The following is a 21,224-nucleotide window of genomic DNA, read 5'->3' on the forward strand; positions in this document are numbered from 1 at the left end:
ATGGACAAATTAACACAAGCTGTGCAGATGCACTCGCAATCACACTCGGCGATACCTGCTGCGGATGCTGCCGAACGAACTAGACTCGAGGCATTTTCTGCAGCCATGATTCTAGGACCACGACCATCTGCCTCGAAGGCGCAGAAGGCAACAAAAGCGTTACTGATGTACCAGAAGCCGACAGGTCTGATTCGATGTGCTCCCCAAGTGTGCACGTGATTCTGTCCGTCCCTCTTTTTCATTTTGTCCCCCTTTTCGCCCCTTTGTTCCTTCCCCCAGTGCAGGGTAGCAAACCGTGCGTGCTTCTGGTTAACGTCCCTGCATTTTATTCTCTCTCTCTCTTTCTGTCTCTCGCGCAGTATACTTGTTTCGCATGCTTGCACAGAGCACAGTCAATATAAGGCGTCTGATGCTTACCTTTCACCGCTGACGTAGTCTCCTATACGGACGTGGTAGTGTTCGGGCACTTGCGCACCATCCAGAGACCACGTAACCTGTGGAAGCGGATTTCCCGATGCCGAACACCTGAGCGACACGGTGGTGCCGGGTCGCGCCTGCCGCTCCGTGAACACTTGTTCGAACACGGGAGCGTCCTCTGCGGGCCGCAATGGGGCGAAAGCGTGATGGAGCAATGTGGCACGTAGCAACAGCGTTGCATATATGTTAAGCCTTACGCCTGTGTTACTGTTTCTTGCATTCATGAATGCTCAATGTACATTTATTGTCGCGCAGTTCAAGAAGGCGTAGATTTTTTGCTAGAAACACCAATACTGCTAATTTAATTTCTTATTTTCCACTTACATTGTCTACGTACATTCATTGCAATTAACTTCCTATCTTGCGTATGACACATATAATATATCATTTCAACTTGTTGTAATGTTACTATCGCGTCAACAACGGATAGTGGGCCAATCTTCGAACCTATACAGCTATCAGTGTATAATTAACATACCAATTTCGACACACAGACACAGACAATTAACGCTTTCTATTTATACGAAATATCTTGCTTAATGCCCCTGTAAACGGTTTTTATTTAATTTGGAAAGGAAGTATATTCGCGGGCTTTAACCTCATTATATGCAACACAATGCGTTGGCAGGCTAGTTGGTGTGAATCCACAGTGCTTACTTCAGCGCAAAACGACAACACAAAACACACGATGGGAGAATGCGCTTTGTCCTGTCGTCTGTCTTGCGTTGTCTTTTCGTGCTAAAATAGGAACTATGGAATATGCAGTCGGGCGTGGTGCTTACCTCCAATTACGAGCTGCGCCGAGCCTTGAGCCGAGTCTCTATCGTTGTAGACGAGGCACTGGTACATGCCCCTGTCCTGTCGGTTCACACTGTTGATGTGAAGCGTGTCTCGGGATAGCACAGTAATCCTCGACAAAGCAGTTCCCGAGCTCGGCTTGGCTTCTCCGCTGCCGCGGATAGCGGATGTGGAAGACGTCGGCGGCCGTGACGTGTAAGAGGGCGTTATTCTACGTCCGTTGTGGGTCCACACGACGCCGTGCACTGGGTGTCCACCCACGCGGCAGCTGAAGTTCGCACTCCGACCGACGTCCACCACTTGGACGGACGGATCGATCCTTGCGGACAAAGGCACTGCGCGGAGGAGCATCCGCGAGTGGGTGTTCACTAGCGGGGAAGCTCTTCGCGCGCTTGTTGTAGCACAACTTCACGAACAACGACAGGGAAATGAGAGTGCGCAAACCGTGATGCTTGGGTTTAAGACACACACACACGTACACACACACACACAGAGTGCGCGAGTGCAAGGACGAGCAATAGAAAATATTGCCACAGCGTTAGCGCTGGGCGTAATTAGGTGGACAAAACGTTGTCCATCTAACTATGCCCTCTATGTGCGGAATGAAGAAGATATCGTGGTTTTGGGACGTCAAACCCCAATAATTATTGTTATTACGGAATGGAGAAGACAAGAAAACAAAAAGAAAGAGAATGCAGGGAAGTTAACCACAAAAACGTCTTGTTGTCTAACCTACGCTGGAGAAATGGGAAAGGGAAATAGAAATTCGAGAGATAGAGAGAGGGCGGGAGGATATAAAGAAATAAGCAACAAATGTGCTGACGCCTATGTTTTGGTTGTACCGCGTAATAGCTACCCCAAGCACCTGTGAAAGCAAGTTCGATACCTTGATTCCTGCAGCCTCGCAGACATCCATGATCTGACTCGTTAGAATGCAATATATTCCACAAAGCGCACGCACACTGGCGAAAAAGCGCTCGTAAAACGCAAATTCCAGGCGACCTAGCGAAGAATGCGCGTTTTTCTGCGGCGCGGTATTGTGGTGCCATCTAGCAGGCATTAGATGAAAGCGGGCGTCACCGCAGTGCATTCCATGCACGCCTTTGCGTTCTCCTGCTTTCCTGTCGTTTTTACCGTTTTAACGCGATAGCGTTAAAGAGCTCGTATCGCAGAAATTCCGCCGTCGGCGTCGGGGCCGTTGGTTGTGAGCGAAAAATCATCATCTTGTCCGTGACCGAAAAATCGAAAAGCTGCAAATAAAATAAATAATAAAAATGTTGGGTCCGAGTGAGAATCGAACCCAGGCCGTCTGCTTGGCAAGCAGGTGTTCTACCACACAGCAACGCCACTGCTTGGAGCTGCACTGAAAGTAACTTTCATGCTTCCCAAAAATACGCGTCCTGTATACACGTGTCACAGTACGAGATGTAATATCGCAGTAATATTGCGTGGTACAAGCGTACATTGCCATCGGGCGTCACACCATGTCAATATCATAACGACTTGGTGGTTTAAAGACAGCCACCCATTACAAAAGGCACACACATTACTGCGCGTATTCCCTTAGGACCACGTAGTGGGTGCATCGCAACCTCGAAAAAGTTTCTCGCGCATAATAGCTCCTGGTTTAAAGCATGCTACCCATTACATAAGGCACACACCTTAGTGCGCGCATTCTGTTAAACACTCGTAGCGTTGGAACTGCGCACTAGGAACAGAATATCGCTATCGCGTTCAACTCTTAAAGGCGAAGCTTAAGCGTCCCCCAATTTTTTACTTTCCTATAGAAACAGACGCATGACAAAGGGAAAGTGCAAGAACTAATACATCTTCGCACTGAGCACGTGAATTTTGCGTCAGACACTCCTGAGGTGCATGCGATGGTGTAAAATTGCGGTAATGTCGAGCTAATTCAATGCGTGACTCAGTCTGCGCCTCGCTGTTTCTTAAAGAAGTCTGGTCCCTGATCGTGTAAGCTAATTCAGCAGGCTTTCAACTTCAAGTGTTACAGGGTGTAACGTGCCGCCGAACTTCTTTTTTTTCTATCTGTTGTGCACGACAAATACTTTAATTCATTTAAACACTGTATACTTTCCAAACGTGCAAGTATACACACTCTAAAACATAAGTGATTTTTTAGTGACTCCCATATGCGTGCGCAGAGGGGGGGGGGGGGGGAGCGGGGCGGCCGCCCCTACTAGTCACCTAAAAAGAGGGGGGCGCATAGTCTGCCCCCTGCAATGACATAAGAGGGAGGGGGGGGGCGCCGCGATGAACCTTGCGCACGCCTATGGTGACTCCTGACTTGTCACATATAACACCCTGCCCCGCCACTGTGGTCTAGTGGTTATGGCACTCGACTGCTGACCCGAAGGTCGCGGGAACAAATCCCGGCCGCAGCAGCTGCATTTTCAATGTAGACGAAAATGTTTGAGGCCTGTGTGCTTAGATTTAGGTGCACGTTAAAGAACCCCAGGTGGTCGAAATTTCCGGAGCCCTCCACTACGGCGTCTCTCATAATCATATTGTGGTTTTGGGACGTTAAACGCCAGATATCATTACATATGTAACCCTCTTTCGCGGAGTCCTGCATCCCAAGAGAGAGACAGATAATAAAACGAGAGAAAGGCAGGGAGGTCAACCAGAATTGTAGCATCCGGTTTGCTACCCTACACTAAGGGGAGGGGGAAGGCTCTCCGAAGAAACTATATAACGATCTCCAAAAAATAGTTGTGTATTTTTATAGAGAGCTATACGTCTGACAAGTCAGGAGTCACCAAAAAGGGTGACAGGTAATCTCTCTCTCTCTCTTTTTCTTAGCGTACACGCTCACCGGCGACGAGAAGGTCTGTGTGCGCCCTGTCTTCGCCGGCGGAGTTGTTGGCTACGCAGAGGTATCTTCCACTGTCCTGCGTTCCAGCAGCGTGCAAGAGCAAAGGGCCGCCAGGCAGTAGTATCACAGTGTCAGACAGCATGACTGGCACTGCACTGTCTAGGCCGTCGGAAGCACCCGATCCGAGCGCCTCTTGCTGGTACTCTGCGCTGCTGATGCGAAACCAGCGGTGCTTAGGTGGCGGATGGCCCTGTGCAAGGCACGGCAGTACGGCCCTCTCTCCTTTCTCGACGCGAACCGAGCTTCGGTACTCGGTCATTCTGGGCGGCAGCAAGCTGTGCGGTTCTGTGAGAAAAAAAAAACAAAACAAAAAACAAAGGTATTCCGCAAAATCGACGATATCAAGCCCTTTATTCTCGTTTGTGAACATGTAAATTTCGAACTACCAAAGCACCTACGACAAGACGGTGGATGTAGAACATCCATCGCCTTGGCGGAGGTTAACACTGCCAGGGTAGACCTCCTCGACATGCATAGACGCCCAAGTAGGTAGGTCGATGAGGAGAGAGGGAAGAGCAGAGGTGGCATCAGAGGGGTGCAAAGGGGGTGGGAGCTCCTAGTATTTTCGCCTGCCCCCACCCCCTACCCTTAGCCCCCCCCTCCCCCAGGCCAGAACAGCCCCAATTGTCAAAACAGCGCATAAAGTCCCCGCCTCCCAGTACACCCGGAGGAACTCGCTCGTCCTGGTGTCACAAACCCCCTCCCCACTCATTAAAAAAATGCTGGCACGGTGCCTGGGGGAGGGAGTGTAGGTGAGGGGGCAGTCACCGCAGTAGCCTAACTGGTCAAGCAGTGCATGCGTTGTCAATTTGACTACCATCCGCTTTAAGTCACGTATCATCTCACTTTCATTTTCTTTGCGTTCTTCCTTGATTTAACTTAAACGTAATATTTTTTCTGTATTTCTTTCTAGATTTACTCACTGTATTTTTGCAGGCAGCCATTAAACAAAACTGAGCGGATTGGTTCACTTTATTCTGTAGGCTTGCTGAAAACTTATCATGCCTTGGGTCGTTTGTCCTCATGTTACTCATTTTGAGATAGAAGTCCGGAAAATGCTTTAATCATAACTGGAAACTTTCGCCTTAGCATTATTTTAGCTTTGCATGTCAATTACTTAAGTTAATTAGCAGTTATTATTCTTTAATGTATACTGCGATATATCTTAAGGCGACCATACTGCCTCCTTCGCAGAGACGAACAAACTAATATTTGCGGTTACAAAACACTAGCAGCTACTTCATAAAAGGAAACTAGGCGTGTGCGAATATTCGAAATTTTTGAATATTTTTCGAATAGCGTTTGCTCTTCGATTCGATTCGCACTGGAATTTTACTATTAGAACTATTCGAACTTCCCAAAGACAAATACAGTCAACGTCCAATTGAAAGGGACCACTTCAGATTTTTAGTATGCTTCACCTCATTACATTTTAGTATTGCGGCAAAGCTGCCTTTCAAGCTCCGTTACGGTCGAACATAGCCAAGAGACAGTCAACGTCCTAGTGGTCCCTAGTTTTTTTATTATGCTTCACCTCATCACATTCTCGCATTGCGGCAAAGCTACCTTTCAAGCTCCGCTACGGTCGCAAGTGTATTGAAGACATGCAAGATGTGGCAGAGGTGGGGGCTCAATTAATGCTGTTTTGGACCTTAAATTTAGGCAGGAAGTCCGGAATACCGGACGCCGAAGCTTTTTAGCATCCAAAATTTCAGATGTTATTATATATCGATGTCTTTGAGGCAGAACTGGAACTCCGGACTTGAAGAGATAACAACCTTGTCCGTCCCATCAGTTGGGTTTCCACAGAAGTTGAAAGAAGAGGAGAGGCTGAGGAAACGACATCTTTGCCTACCACCTGTAAAGTGTTGTCGGCAACACTTTTGTTGCACCAAATCATGTACATAAATACAATTCGGTCTCTACATTGCGCTTCCAACCTAGCGAAAAGAAACACTTTCCTGTTGCTATCTCATAGGAATATGCTTAGGAATCCCCTCCAACGTTTTTTTTTCTCCACTTTCGCTTCGAAGTATTCGAAAAATATTCTAGAAGTATTCGAGAAATATTCGAAGAATATTCGATTCGCACTCACACTTCAATACTGGAATCCGCTTCGCACCCCAAATTTTGCTATTCGCACAGCTCTAAAGGAAACATTTCGTAACAGTTCACCAACATGTTATGCTCCATTAGGCATGAACGGATAACTATATAATTGAACACACATAACATTCAGGTACTAGAGCAGTGGACCTTTTCCAGTAGTATCGCAGTTACTACTCCGACGTTTTGCTTTATATTTATTTTCTGCTTTCTTTTTTGCATGGAGCTGTGAACTAGTCAAGCTGTCTAACACAGCTTTTTTTCACAGTCCTTTCTTTCTGTACGACAGAATGGAAAATAAACTTTGACTTTGACTTTGAATTACTTACATAATAGTTGTTGCATATTTAGAAACCGTGGTAACTATTATAACATGATTATGAGTGCAAGGTAAATTCTTACCCTGGTCCAAGCTTAAGCGACAAAAGGAACGACACATTAACGAGCAATTACCCGGCTAATAAAGTAGTCATTCAGGCCTCCTACAACCCTGCGAAATTGAGGCCACTACGCACACGATAACCTTTTTAACGTGCATTATGTTCGCTGCTGCGGAAGTTAAACACCTTTAATTGGTGAGGCTGAAACAGGCACGCCCATTCTGAGAACGAATGATAAAATTCGGCTACGCAAAAATGAAGTCTTCTTAAAACTAAAATATATCAAGAGCTCGAAAATATATCAAGCTAGTAAAATTTTAATACGCTCGACGAGGAAGCCTGGTGCTCGAGTTAATTGAATAATTTTAGAGAGCGCGCGATGAGCGAAGAAGGACGTTCCACGTGCGTTTCTAATTGTTGGCTGAATGAGCATGCTTGAAGATCCAGACGGCGGGATCTCAATCATCTGTTCATTAAATACACGTATCCTATTAACCTTCGTTACTTAGTTCTGATTTAATTATTCTTTTTTGCTATGAGCGGATGCATGGCTTAATTACTATGACCCGGAATTCTTTTAAGAGGACGTTGGGGAGCAATAGTTCGCAGTTCGATGTCCTTTCTTAATGTTTTAAAACTCAGCGAAGCACAGCGATTTCATGGGGGGTTACAGTACGTCCTTGCTTTCTGCCAAATGAACCTAATTTAGTGCACTGGCAAGTGGAGGAAAGGGGAGCGCCATTTTCTTTTAGATGCGAAGCATCTTATGGCGGAGTTCAAACCGTTGGTGTGCGGCGTGACCACCCTTACTGCGCATGTGCATACCCTCTCCACACACTTCCTCTCCTCTCCCCATTTCCGCCTCTCCACTCCCCATCTCCACTTCACTTCCCTCCCCCAACCCCCCTCTACACTTCACTTCCCTCTCACCCTTCCCCCTCTCCACTGCACTTCCCTCTCCCCTCCTCCTCTCCACTTCTCTCCCCTTCCCCTCTCCATTACCCCTCTGAAACGCGGGCTCGACATGCCGAAACGCTGCTTCGCATCGCCTCATGGTTCACTTTAGCGGGAGATGGTGTTATTTCTTTCTTTCCCCATTATTGTTTTTTTTTTTAGCTAGAACAAATTTGCATAGGCCTCCATAGAATGAGTGCACAAGCAATACTAGTAAGCGGGTGCGTTTCACGCTAACATAGTAGAGATCTAACTCCGTTCCACTTATTTTAATAGGCCAGGTTCAAGATAACTTGGGCACGTTTAAACTTTCAAGAAGGAAATGTTTTCTCAGCTCCTTTGAAATATGCTTGCCTTCGGATCGACTGGTTGTCTGTAAGAACTGAAGAATTTGCCACAACGTTTCCACCTCCTTTATTTGAACAAGCGTAATTAGGAACAAACAACCAAAATGCGTTTTTGAGAAGTCCTTAAGTATCTGCCAAGTGTATATCTATGCAGTTTATTTGAACGGAAGTGACATTTTCAGAGAATAAAGAATAAACGTAATGAAATGTTTTTGTCGTGAAGCATAACTAAACCCTTGTCAATATATAGTAATTTTTCCATGCATCTATATAGAAAAACTAGAAAAATAGTCAGAAGCTGTTTGACGCACCTACAGCAGTGCAGACCTGCTGCATAATAAAAGCTCAATACACCATCCTAAATAAAGCCTAGTGACCTTGCGCCTCCGGTGTGTGCTACATTCGAGAAGAAAGCTTCGTTTTGTGTTATTGCATTACGCCGTGTTTGTATTCATAAAAATTTTTATGACTGGCACTGTATCAGGAATTCGCATGAGAACCCATCCAACTTAGCCATTTATTGTTCCGTGCGGCGGTGTCAGATGAACATCACCAAAACCTGGTTTTTGTTTCATATGTGCTTAAAACACAAGATTATATTCTTGTTATGCTTGCCTTAGCTATGATCTACCCTGCCATTTGCGCAATTCCGCTGAGGCTGTATGGAAGCTATATTTGAAGCCCAGGAGTGCCCCTTGGTATGGTATGGTATGGAAAAACTTTATTTAGGTCCGTCGGGGCGTGAACTAGCACGTAGCGGGCCGCTCCCACGTCGGGACAGATAGGCCTAACCTGTCCGCCACGTCGTGGGCCCGTTGAGTGCCCCTTGTGCCATACGATATTCAGCCCCTTGTGCCATACGATATTCAGCGGGTAGCTGTAGAGAATGCCCGCTTGCGCAATTTGATAAATGTTCAGGAACCCGACTTCATGTCAAGAAGTACTATGACATAGTCATTAACGGTGAATTCGTGCCTCCAAACGGACGTTTTGTCGTTTATATTATATGAATACTAAACAACTTATTAGCTTTCACTTCTTTTAAAGAGGAGAAGGTCTTGAAGACCAACTGCTAAGGCCTTAAAAGAAAATTTTAACCAGGGACCTTGCTACGCGCTCAACTTCTTCCTGGAGGTGAGAAGCCATAGCGTGTTCGCGCACATAAAACGCACTAGTGCAGTGAAATAAAGTTCTACTTACCTGTTACGATAATTTTTCCCGCGCCGCTGCTTATATGACCCTCTCCAGTGAGTCTGTTGTGAACTTGGCAGCGATAGGAGCGCTGAGAGTCGGTACTGTCGGCGTTCCGTAACATGAGCTCGCCACTAGGTAGCATGAAATACCGGCTGTCCAGGCCTGCGCGGAAATGACGCGGAAATTCATATGCAGTGTCCACAGTGTGACCGAGTCTCGCGACGCGACGGAGGAAGGAACGCTTTATGAACCGAAGCATGAAACAGAACCACACCATTTTTACTTCAACGGCGAAGCTGTTTAAGCCGCAGGTTACGCCGTTCGGTGTGCGCAGAAGAACTTGGCCGAGCGATGACGTCACCATGCGTCCCCTAACAACGCCTGGGAGGAAGGAAAGGAGGATGACAGGAGAAAAGTGGAAAGGAGGAAGGGAAGAAAGAAATAAAGAAAATTAAATAAAATTTCTTGGCGAGGTGGGATTCGAACCCGGGTACCCATGGTCTGAAGGCGAGCGTGATAACCACTTGGCTATCCAGGCACGGTCGCAGAACAACCATTAATGGGAAACATATGATTGCGTTGCTATGAGCGAGAGAGCGAGATAGATAGATAGATAGATAGATAGATAGATAGATAGATAGATAGATAGATAGATAGATAGATAGATAGATAGATAGATAGATAGATAGATAGATAGATAGAATGATTGAAAGAAAGAAAGAGAGAGAGAGAAAGGGACAGAAAGAAAGAAATAGAATAAGATGTAGAAAGAAACAGAAATAGAAAAAAAGAAAGGATAGCATATCTATCTATACCACACTATAGCAAGAAGGAGGGAAAGGGAAGTGAGGGTGAGGAGGAGAGAAAGGAGGAGAGGAAGGCCAGCAGCCCTGCTGTTTTTCTTCAGTTCTCAGCACTACCAGCGCATAGATGCCCTAATATTTTTTTTTCTTGAAATCATGAAGTCGAACGTGGCATGTTAACGTGTATTCACTTTTGAGCTGTATATCTAGTCAGCGTAGTTTTAACACGCCCATTTTCTGGGACCTCCTCGGCAAATGAGATTTATGATGTCGCACGTAGTGACACACAAGCACTTTCCCTCTCTCTTTCTTGTCTAGCGGTGGTTGCCGAAATGAACATGATACTTTAGGCACAAAGGTATAGCCGGAGAACTGAAATAATGGTCTTTAGTCGTCTTCCAGACATATTTGGCCAATCTACAATACTGGATGAATTGGAGAGACGCACCCCCTCTCCTCCACCGCTAAAATTTACATATTTAATTTTAAGCTCAGTGCCTAGGCTACATCTTACGATTCTGTGTCAACTCTGTTGTCCTTGACCTCATATGTAATTATGATCTCGGCTGCCTGTAGTCACTACTCCCTGTTTTGTGTGTGTACGCTCTTCAAAAAAATTTCGCATTTGTGTAGGTTGCCGTTTAAATTACGTATCGGGAAGAGTTTTTGCCTAGAGAATATTTCTTACGCGCACAAGGTACGTCAAAGAGCGGAATACACAGCGAAAGACGCAGCATAGGCTCATGCGATCTTACGTGCGGTAACTCTTTTTCTTTCTGATGTACGTTATTCGGATATGACGACTTTCTTCGTTTTCGTAAAGGAAAGCATGTCTCATGGAACAGATGCGCTAATGAGATTTTTTTTGTGCTAATTGATTTTTTTTCACCTCACAGCATTGCAGCTAATGCGTCCGTGTGCACATATTTCCTTTCCACAAACGCTTTTTTTTCAGCTAGCGTAGTCCCACGAAGATGAACGAATTTAGGTCAAGCAGAGCACTAAACCGATTTGTGTTCTGGACGAGCGATACACTGATTGTTTTCAGAGCATGGTTATTGTATTTTATAACATAAATCGATTGCTTTTTTGCTAAGTTTCACTAAGAGATTGAAACTAAGCGTATTCGCAACCAAGCTCAGATAAGCGAACAAATGATGTCATTAACGAGCGGATACGACGCCGTCTTTAATACCACCTGTATTTGGTTGGGACATCTTTAGTCAGTCCGTAGAGAAATCAATACCGCGCGGACAGGCTTGCGTTAAGCGGCGGTTAATGTTCAAATACGACATTATAGAGGCAAACAGATTGATCAGAAGCAACGCACGCGCATACCCAGCTCATATAAATAGCCTGAATTTAGTGTACGTACGAGAAAGTAACTTTAAATTCTCTCCAGATGGCTGCAATATAAACACTAGATATTCAGCAAACATTTTATTTGCATGACACGCGTAACTATAGTATACAGTGAAAGTATTGTAACGTGCTGTTCCGCATAGATATCAGTACTTGCCGTCGTTCCCGAGCGTGCCAACTGTGACGCCATCGTCGAGCACCCATGACGACACCGTGACGTAATCTCTGACAGCGGGAGGCACGTGACAGCGGAGTAGGGCCAAGTTGCCGCGAACCACGTAGACGTCGTACACGCTGGCCACGAACTTCTCGAGAACCACTGTGGCAAAGGGTGAATAGGCGATGAGGAAATGATGGCGGGAAGGAGGAGAAATAAATAAATGAATGTCACATGACGTGCTGAAAGGCAGTGGATCAAGGGTTCGTCTTCTTTATTAAACGCAGCCGAAGAAAACCAACAGACAACGAAACCAACGATGGTATAGGGGACATTTTTTGTAGAATATTAATTGTAGTGTAGTAATTTTGATATAAATGTGAAGAAATGAAAGGGGACAAAAAGACAACGTGCCGCCGGTATGGATCGTACATATACAACCTACGGATAATCCGTCCGTTAATCTTACGCGTTCGTTACTGTTACACAGTTTAGTTTATGAGAACATAAATGCTGAACACCAGAGGAGTTTCTCACGTGTAATCTTAGCGATTACCCTCTTATGACTGATTTCTTTAGCTACCCATAGGTTTAAGGATAAAATTCACAGTTTCGCCGCAAGGGCGAAGCAATGAATGCCATAGTAGGAGCATCATGTAGTGTTTATTGCTTTCTTGTAAAATTAGATAGCCAGCACCACAACTGCAACTGACGTTGTACCGATATTACGCCTGCGTCGGCTGTTTTTCCAAATCAGTTTATAGACCTGGCACGAGTAGGTACAGAAAAGGGCCACTTTGTCGTGCGCGTCTCAAGGGCAGTTTTCAAACTGAGAGAAAATTAGGAGCGTTGCGTGATAGAAAACACGCTCACGCTCCTCCGAGATTTGCTTACCACCAGCGGTACATGGTGTATATAAATAGCTCGCCGTTAATTCACCGGGGCATACATGGCGTGTGGTTGAGTTGCCTAACGCAGCGCACTGGGGAGCGCGGGGTTGTTGTTCGAATCCGCGGTCGGGTACCTCAGAAATTTTTTCTCTGATTTATTTTAGGGGCGAAGCTCCTTAAAGCGGCACCCGTTCGTCCCCGTCGTAGTGCGTAACCAGTATTAACGCTAGTACCAGATCTTGACCTCCAAGGTGGTGCCGGTGGGAGATTTCTCCTGTGCGTTGTTGAACAATAAAAAATTCGCAGCGTGCGCGTTAACTAAAAGCCGAATTCTTCTGTCTCTCATTCCCCATTAGCAGCCATTGGCATGTTCCAGTAGGAAACGTTAGTAGAAGTAGAAGTGTAAGTGTTAGCTAAAAGCCGACTTCTGTCTCTCATTCCCATTAGCAGCCATTGTTTACCTCCAAGGTAGTGCCTGGTGAGATTTCTCATGTGCGTGATTAAACAATAAAAATTTTGTTCAACACGCCGTTGATTGATGAAATAAACCAACGAAAGACGCCAGATGTTTTCTAAAAGCAAAACGAAAAGACGCCAGATGTTTCTAAAGCAAAACGAAAAGACGCCAGCTGCTTAACGAAAGACGCCAGATGTTTTCTAAAGCAATGGTTTTCTAAACAATGAAAATTCACAGCGTACATGTAAAATTAAAGTGAGCTGCAAGTCGTCATAACTCTCATCGAACCTTTAGTATAAACGCGCTCGATCTCACGTCGATGATGATGTACTGGGCAGAATTCACGGAAGATTCACGGTTTACCGATGAACCTCCGCAGCTTCGCCCACTCATCATCATTCACTCCGTGAATATGCTGTGATTTTTTTCTTTGTGCTTTTTTATATATATATAAATACATATGCATATCCGGGGCATGACGGCGACGGCAAAAATCAGGCGAGAGTGTCCATATAGTGGTTATTGCAATAAAACCTCCTTTCAGCGCTATAATAGTTAACGTCCCATGTTGGCGAAGACTGTAATCCATATTTGAACGCAACTATAGCCTCATAGTGGTTGAGAGAGAGAGAGAGATGAAAAAAGGAAGGCCGGGAGGTTAACCAGATATTAGCATTTGGTTTGCTACCCAGCACTGGGGTGGGGAAATAGGGGCAAGAAAGGGGGTGTAGAGAGGGAGAGGGGGAAAAAGAGGAGGAAAAAAAACGCACGTACACACACGGGATAAAAAACAACAACACGCGCAGGAAGGGCGATTGTCATAGTGGTTGAAAGCAGCATGCTGTCTTCCTCTTGACAGAAGCGTCAAAAGTTCGATTACTTGGTCACTCAATGACTTATTTGGATAGGGCATAGCAGCAGCAGGTAAGATAAGGAAAACTCGGGAAAGTACGCAATGAAAGCATTGTTGTAACGTGTTTATCAATGTTTGTCGTGGTTGCATGTACAGAACCGGCGAGGGCGCGTTGTTTGAAAGATGTATAATTGCATACTCCTTCAGTGTACGTTCCGGTTGTCCCATACGCACGTGCCGTGCCGCAACCACAGCTTCTCGAGTAACTCTATTGTTACGCATTCTTTATTTATGAAAGCTGCGATGAATGTTTGCTTTGGTGCAGTAGTTGTGTTAAGACTCTCTGAACGATCCGATATTGGAACGTAACTTTCTCAAGTGATTTCTGCTGTGGCTCTCGTATTCACAAAGTGTTTTCCTTTCTCTCACTACGACGCGTCGGAGCAGCGCACTTCCACGATGCAGGCCCCCACACATTCCCTCCCAATAGCTCCCCTGCGAAATTTGGAGCTAAAAACCCTAAGCGTCCTCAAACAGAATAAATTACTCTTGGAATCTCTCGCAGTGAGTACGATCTCTCGCAAGTTAAGTAGAACAAAATGAAAATTTCCTCGCCGTCGCGTAAGCCCGAGTTTAGTCCTTTCACCTGTGCCAAGCGTTAACTCAAGCGCGAAAATTATTCTTTCAGTCTCAATGGAAAGTCAAACGCAAGATTTAGCGCCGTGCACCACGCTATGAAAAAAAAAAGAAAAGAAAGAATAACTGCGGCACCATTGTTCGCGATCGACACATTCCCGACAAAAACACCGGCACGGGTGAACGCGTCGAGTAAACGATACATGCGAGAAGTTTCTCCATCTCGTTGTCGTTGAATTCCTCTTTTCAAAGACTCGATGTGACGCATCTAGTGTTTCTTTCAGAGAATAAATAGTGGAATACGCAAACCCTTTTGTCTCGAAGTTTTTTTTTTTGTAATATTTGTCTATCACCCAGCCGGCTTATATTATATTGATTGCTTAGCATTAAAATTAAGTAGAATGTGCTCTTTACGAATATTTCAGGAGCTGGCTCGCCAAGTTCTTCAGCTGGGGCAAGGTCCCGCGTCAGAAGCGTAACCTTAGTTCCATAGGCGACCGCTACAGGCGCAGCTCGCACGAAAGAGAAGTCTTCTTCCTCTTCTTCTTCGAGCGCCTTGATGATAATATTGATGATGCGCTGTGTCCTTGTCCTCTCGCTCGTCTGTTGCCTGTTTTTTGCGCTGAACTATATCATGACTGACTCGTCCCAACTCGCCCAACAAGCAACGTTGCTTGATAATATTAACGCAGGCAAAACCACAAATAGCATAGCCAACTGTAGCATGCGCACTCTCGCGCGAAAGAAAAGTCTTCTTCCTCTTGTTCTTCGAGCGCCTTGATGATGACATTAACGCAGGAAACCACATTTCCTCGATTTCCTCGACCAGACGTTCGGCCACAGCTGCAAGGTCTGCGAGCGCTTGTGGTTCCACAACAACCTGACCCCAATCGCTACTATAAAAACGTGTGACGTCTTTATATGAAAAATTGTATGGAGCATTCACGGTTTATCCGATTATCTCCGAGCCAGCTCCTCAATCATCATTCACTTCGTGGATATGGCGTGATTTTTTTTTGCATAAAATATATTTTCGCTATCTTATCGGTAAAGTATTGGCTACAACACAGACAAGTGCATAGGCAAATGCTACGATAACAAATGCGCTTTTGACCAAGTAATGGCTGCACATTTTGTTGATGCCGTAGCGGTGATTTTGATGATGAATTATAGCTCAGGCTTTTGTAATTGTATGGCAGCTTTCAACTACCCCCTCGTTACGCAATTCACATGATGTGACGCCTAGTACATGAGACTCTACGCTTAAACCACGCAATATTAGGTCTGGTAAGGTGATTCCGTGCCCAGAATGACGGGTGTATGTTATATTTTTCCAAAGCGGCTTCAAACAGTGGCGTAGACTTGTGGTAGAATAGTTGACTGCCGGATTCCAGTTCGAACCCTAACTTATATGTTCTTTCTTTAAGGCGAGAGCCTTAGATGCCTCATCAAACACGAAAATTGACCGTCGGCGTCGGCGTCCCGCGGCGTCGGGCACAGCACGAGTGATGCCAAAAATCATCATCGCGTGTTGACATCGCCATGTGACGTCATCATGACGTCACAGATCGTAAAGTTTTGTGACGTCATGATGGCGTCACAAATTCTGGTTTGATGACACGTGAGGTAACATGACATAATACCGTCATCACATGACATTGTAGCTTGGTCAAAGATGGGCTTCACGGAGGCAGCGCAAAACCACGTGAGGTGCTTCCGATCTGGGAGGCAGTGCAAAAACCAAGCCAGGTGCGCAAAGATTTCGCAGGGTGGCGGGGGCAGCATCAACATATCAATTAAGAAGAGAAAGATGATGACTTGCGCCTTTAAGTGGTCCTGGTTAATGCACAAGTCACCCGGTGAGTTTTTAAGGTCACGTGAGTTTATTGCACCGCACGCCGCGTTTTCCTAGGTCAGCTCCTTATTAGGCGGCTGATTATTAACCCTAGTAATCAGTTGCTGATTGCTGAATCAGGCCTGTAAGTAACGCGAAGGGCTCGGTACAATTGTTTTCATGTACACATAACTTATTTGTTTATGCTTATTCTTATGTTCTGATGAAGAGTGCATGGAACAATGAGCGATTTAACGGAAAATGCGTAATAGAAGAAGTTTTCAGTAAACTTTGCAGCAAGGTCGTGAGATCGAATCCCGGCCGCGGCGGCCGCATATTTGATGGAGGCGAAAATGCTTGAGGCCCTTGTACTTAGATTTCGGTGCACGTTAAAGAACCCCAGGCGGTAAAAATTTCCGGAGCCCTCCAATGCGGCTTCCCCCATAATTATATCGTGGTTTTGGGACATTAAACCCCAACAATTAGTATTATTACTGAACCTTGCAACAGAGAGAAAGAGAGGATGCAAGGAGAGGAAACGTGAGGAGATTAGCAATATGAGCTAAAAAAACGTGAAAAAAACGGGCGTGTAATTATTGTCAAGGTGTAAAAAAAAAGAAACCTCGGAAATACAAGCACGCTACTTGCGCCACTTGCGCGCATCGAATATAGGGAGCATGCCAGAGCATGTCAGGCGTATGGATTACGCCCTGTTGAAAAGAGCGAACGCAATTTAAAAGATCGGATGCATCCATGGAGTGAGACGTGGGCTTTAAGGAACGGGGTCGGGGTGCTAAGAAAAATGACGTTCAATAAGAGCGGAGAAGTGTTAGCCTCTTGGAGAGGAGGATCGGTTTTCAGCTGCAAGTCTCAACGCTGGGAAAGACGAATAGGAGAAATAGATTTTTCAGTGGGGCCCTGCTTCCGAGAGCAGCCGTGCGCGACTAAACGTCAAATTTCCGCTGTCTTTTCCTATTTTGCTCCTCCGCCCGCTCTGTCTTCTCTACGAGACTATACCGCGTATAAAGAGCGCGTTGATGGCTCTATTGGGTGCTGTTCAGGTTGAGCGGGTGTGACTATATACGAAATGGGCGAAGAATGAAGGGCCTACGCGGAGGAAACGATTCTGCAAAACTGGGCGATTACTGCTTTCCGCTCTCCTTCTCAAATTGCCTTATTGGCTCTAAACCGGAAATCTATATAAGTCTTGATTCGATCACCTTCGGAAATGGGAAGGCGTCGTCACACGAAATAGATCGAGAAATATTGAAGAAAACAAACCCATCTGAAGTCGAATTACGTAAAATCATCACGTTCACCTGCATAAAGTGAATCACGGAAGCGATTTTTTGTCCCCTCGCTTTTTTATTTTTTTCTTGCTGCCCAGTGATGTCCTTGGCACGAAGAAAAGTAAGCTGTCCTAAGAGTAAATTTCCTTATATGAAGCAGCAGCTGTACCGACTTCTGAAGTTAACGTGTTCGGGTTAGATAAATGTTTATTTGCTTAGGTTATATACGCCTATCCTGTTTCGCGTTTCAAGATAGAACGCTTAAACTGGCGTGATTAGATTTACCAGCATTATTAAAGTTACTGTAGGTACGCTTCACCTAAGTAGTATGCTATCTGGTTTCATGCCCTTTCTTTCCTAATATATCCCATTCTTTTCTCCACGTGCAGCGCAGCAATTAGAAGTGTTTCGATAAAACGTCCCCACCTTTTCTTCATTGTCTGTCTCCTCTATATTCATCACGCTGCGCTAAATTAAGCCAAGAACTGTATATGGTAAACTTATTGCGATCTTATCGTATATGCGTATCATAATGCTGACGTTTTGCTTATCAATGCCGACAAGGGGACGTAGCAGGTGCTGAACAAATCATACACTCCCTATATTGAAAGAAACATGAACGTACTTTCTGAAATAAATAGCATGATGAACCTAAGCAGCGCACGAAATGATGGCCAATCTGAAATCAATTGATTCAGTATCACCCAATATAAAATGATTGTGTTGAAACGTTGAGTTTACACCGAATGTTCGTATTCGGCTGAGTAAAAGTAGAAAAACAACGCATATATTCGCACACTTTTGCATCGTAGTAACCTGTGATATAGCTTCCGTTTAGCTTCACCGGCTGTATTATGGTCCAGCATAGTGATCTGCGCGAAGGTCCCGAGATTTTTTTATTAACACGAAAGTGTTTTATGCCGGGGTCCGCCAAGATTTGGGTGACGTATTTCCGTCACGGAAATGACGTCGAAAAAATATACACGATCAGATGGCAAAGAAAAAAAAGTTCCGTCAACGGGCATCGAACCCACGACCGCTCGGTCCGCAACAACAGATGCCGGGCACGCTACCCACTGCGCCACGGTCACAGACTCTAGAGGCTTTACCAACGCGCCTTTTATATCTACCACACTCCCGGTCGGCGAGGTAGTGTTGCCCTCTGGGAGCGTAAAATAAAGTAATTCGTCATTACTGTGGTCTCCGCGATTAGCACCTGCAACGCGTTACACGTCCGTCCCATTCGGCGCGTTCTCAATAGAAGTTCAATTTTGTCAATTCCTTAAAGGGGCCCTCCAACACTATTCAACCCCCCATTTTTTACTTGCGGGTTGCGTAGACTGATGGCTGGGGATAATTTTAGCATAAGTTTAAGCACCGATATCAAATTATTTAGTATTTTAATCACGCGTTGAAGTCGCTACATCGCTGCTGACCGCATCAGCGCGTAGCGGCGCTTGCCAGAACTATTGCGGGCGGAAATGACGAAGATGGGCGCTGGCCTATGATTGGATAAATGTAACGTTAGAAGTAATAACGGCGTTGCATCAAAGTTGAGATTACTATTGTGTTTCGTTTTTCTTTTCTGTGCTTTTTCAATGAACTCGAAATAGCCGCCGTCGCAACAAAAAATATCACTACAACCACAAAGTACGACAGAGGCGCCGGTTGCCATTTGGCCTCTGGTTGCTCTGGCTTTCTTTTTTTTTTTTAGGGGCGAAGCTCCTTAAGGCGGCACCCGTTCGTAGTCGTAGTCGTAGCGCGTAACCAGTCTTACGCTTTGACCTCCAAGGTTGTGCCGGTGGGAGATTTTTCCTGTGCGTTGTTGAACAATAAAAAATTCGCAGCGTTAGCTAAAAGCCGACTTCTTCTGTCTCTCATTCCCATTAGCATCCATTCTTTACCTCCAAGGTAGTGCCTGGTGAGATTTCTCCTGTGCGTGATTAAACAATAAAAATTTTGTTCAAAACGCCGTTGATTGATGAAATAAACCAACGAAAGACGCCAGATGTTTTGTAAAAGAAAAACGAAAGAACGCCAGATGTTTCTAAGGCAAAACGAAAATACGCCAGCTGTTTAACGAAAGACGCCAGATGTTTTCTAATAAATAATAATATCTGGGGTTTAACGTCCCAAAAGCTGTTCAGTAAAGCGCTTGTTCTAAAAAAGGAGAAGAAATGGCGGTTCCTCTGGACAGAGAATTGTCATATCAAGGCCCGCAAGTCAGACGACAGCAGGGTCTTTTGGATTAATACGGAGTCTGATCTCAGCTTATTCACGTAACGTTGACAACTTCGGTTCGTTTTTCCCACCTCATAGCCTTCGTCGTGTTTCACCATGGCGTTGCTTACTTTCGAGGAAACTAAATCCCTGCTTGCTAATTCTACTTGTTCATTGCTGCACATCAATGCGCGTAGTTTGCCAAAAAATTACGATAACATTATTGCATTCACTGACTCACTCTCTCATTCCTTTCATTTGTATGTGTCACTGAAACATGGCTAGGATCTTGTGATGGCAATCTGTACGGATTTCGATCGTTTAACTCTGAATATTGTCACCAGCGATTCGGGTCGCTACGGCGGCTCGGCCATATTTATATCGCCCGAGATAAAGTACAAGCGCAGGACTGACCTATCTTGAATATTTCAAACTGTGAATCTGTTTGGATCGAGGCTGCCTTCCCCTCCTCTGTTAATCTAAAATAAAGTGATCATTGCATGCATTTACCGTTCCCCATCTTCGTCTATACCGCATTTTCTGCACAATTTAGCTGCTGTACTCGACATTATCAATGCAGAAAATAAGCAAGTTGTGTTGGTGGTGATATCAACATTAACCTAGTGGATACAGATAACAGCAGCACCATAGCATATAGTGATTGCTTCTTGGCTTCGGGCTTGAATGCATTAAATTTCATCCCCTACTTCGATTTTCAACCACGGGAACAAACACTCTCATTGACCACGTATTAAGCAATTTTTCACCAACCCCAAGCGCAGGAGTCATTGACGTGTGCATCACTGATCATCATCCTGTCTTTGTAACTTTCGCCGTAAATCTACCTCGCCTTAACACGTGCCATTTCACTTCAACCTTCGGTCAGGAAAACTTTATCAAGGGCACTGAGTGATCTTCCATTGTCACCTTGGAAAATCCTGAAGAAGCACTTCGCAAACTTCTTGCTCGCTATTTCTTAAAGCTGTGCATGCAACACTAAAACTTGTTAAATGCAAGAAAATATATAGGTGTCCAACCGTAATCCCTGGTTAACGCAAGGCTTGTTAACTAGTATGCGGAAAAAAGATAATCTCTACAAGAAAACTAAAAACAGCCATTTAATGTGATTTGAGACTTAGGTATAAAAAAATATAGTAAAGTGTTGAGAATAACTGCTGAAACAATCAAAACGACTTTATTATGAAAAAGAACTCTGTAAAGCAAAAAATGACCCAAAGAAAAAATGGAAACTTTTCAATGACTTTTTAAACAGACCTCAAGGTTAGTAATATAATTGATAAACTTAGGTATGAACAGCAGAATCCTGTACTGAGTGCCTATGACATAGCCGAGTCTTTTAGTTGATTACTTTATGACATATACAGTGAATAGGCCCAAAGTATCCTCGTACACCCTTACCGCTGTAGCCATTCATTCTTTCTTTTTCCTGTTACCATTGACGAAGTCTATTCTACAATCCTGAGTCTAAGAAACTGTAGCGCTGGACTAGACAATGTATCGGCGTTTCATTTAAAACTTGTTGCTCCAGACATCTCAGAAGTCTTAAGTTAAAG

General features: G+C 44.8%; 1 protein-coding gene and 1 long non-coding RNA gene across 2 annotated transcripts in view; one reads left to right on the top strand and one right to left on the bottom strand.

The window, feature by feature from the left end:
- LOC119383457 (Down syndrome cell adhesion molecule-like protein Dscam2) overlaps positions 1-21,224 on the bottom strand; it is a 179,563-nt gene that overhangs the window by 50,671 nt on the left and 107,668 nt on the right. The window contains 5 exon segments of the mRNA XM_049412517.1: positions 418-595; positions 1,260-1,610; positions 4,109-4,453; positions 9,156-9,301; positions 11,468-11,633. Of these exon segments, the coding sequence (XP_049268474.1) occupies positions 418-595; positions 1,260-1,610; positions 4,109-4,453; positions 9,156-9,301; positions 11,468-11,633 (1,186 nt within the window).
- Positions 1-21,224, top strand: part of LOC119383458 (uncharacterized) — a 166,802-nt gene that overhangs the window by 16,676 nt on the left and 128,902 nt on the right. The window lies entirely within an intron of this gene.

The sequence above is a fragment of the Rhipicephalus sanguineus genome, chromosome 2 (assembly GCF_013339695.2).
Source record: "Rhipicephalus sanguineus isolate Rsan-2018 chromosome 2, BIME_Rsan_1.4, whole genome shotgun sequence".
Lineage (NCBI taxonomy): Eukaryota > Metazoa > Arthropoda > Arachnida > Ixodida > Ixodidae > Rhipicephalus > Rhipicephalus sanguineus.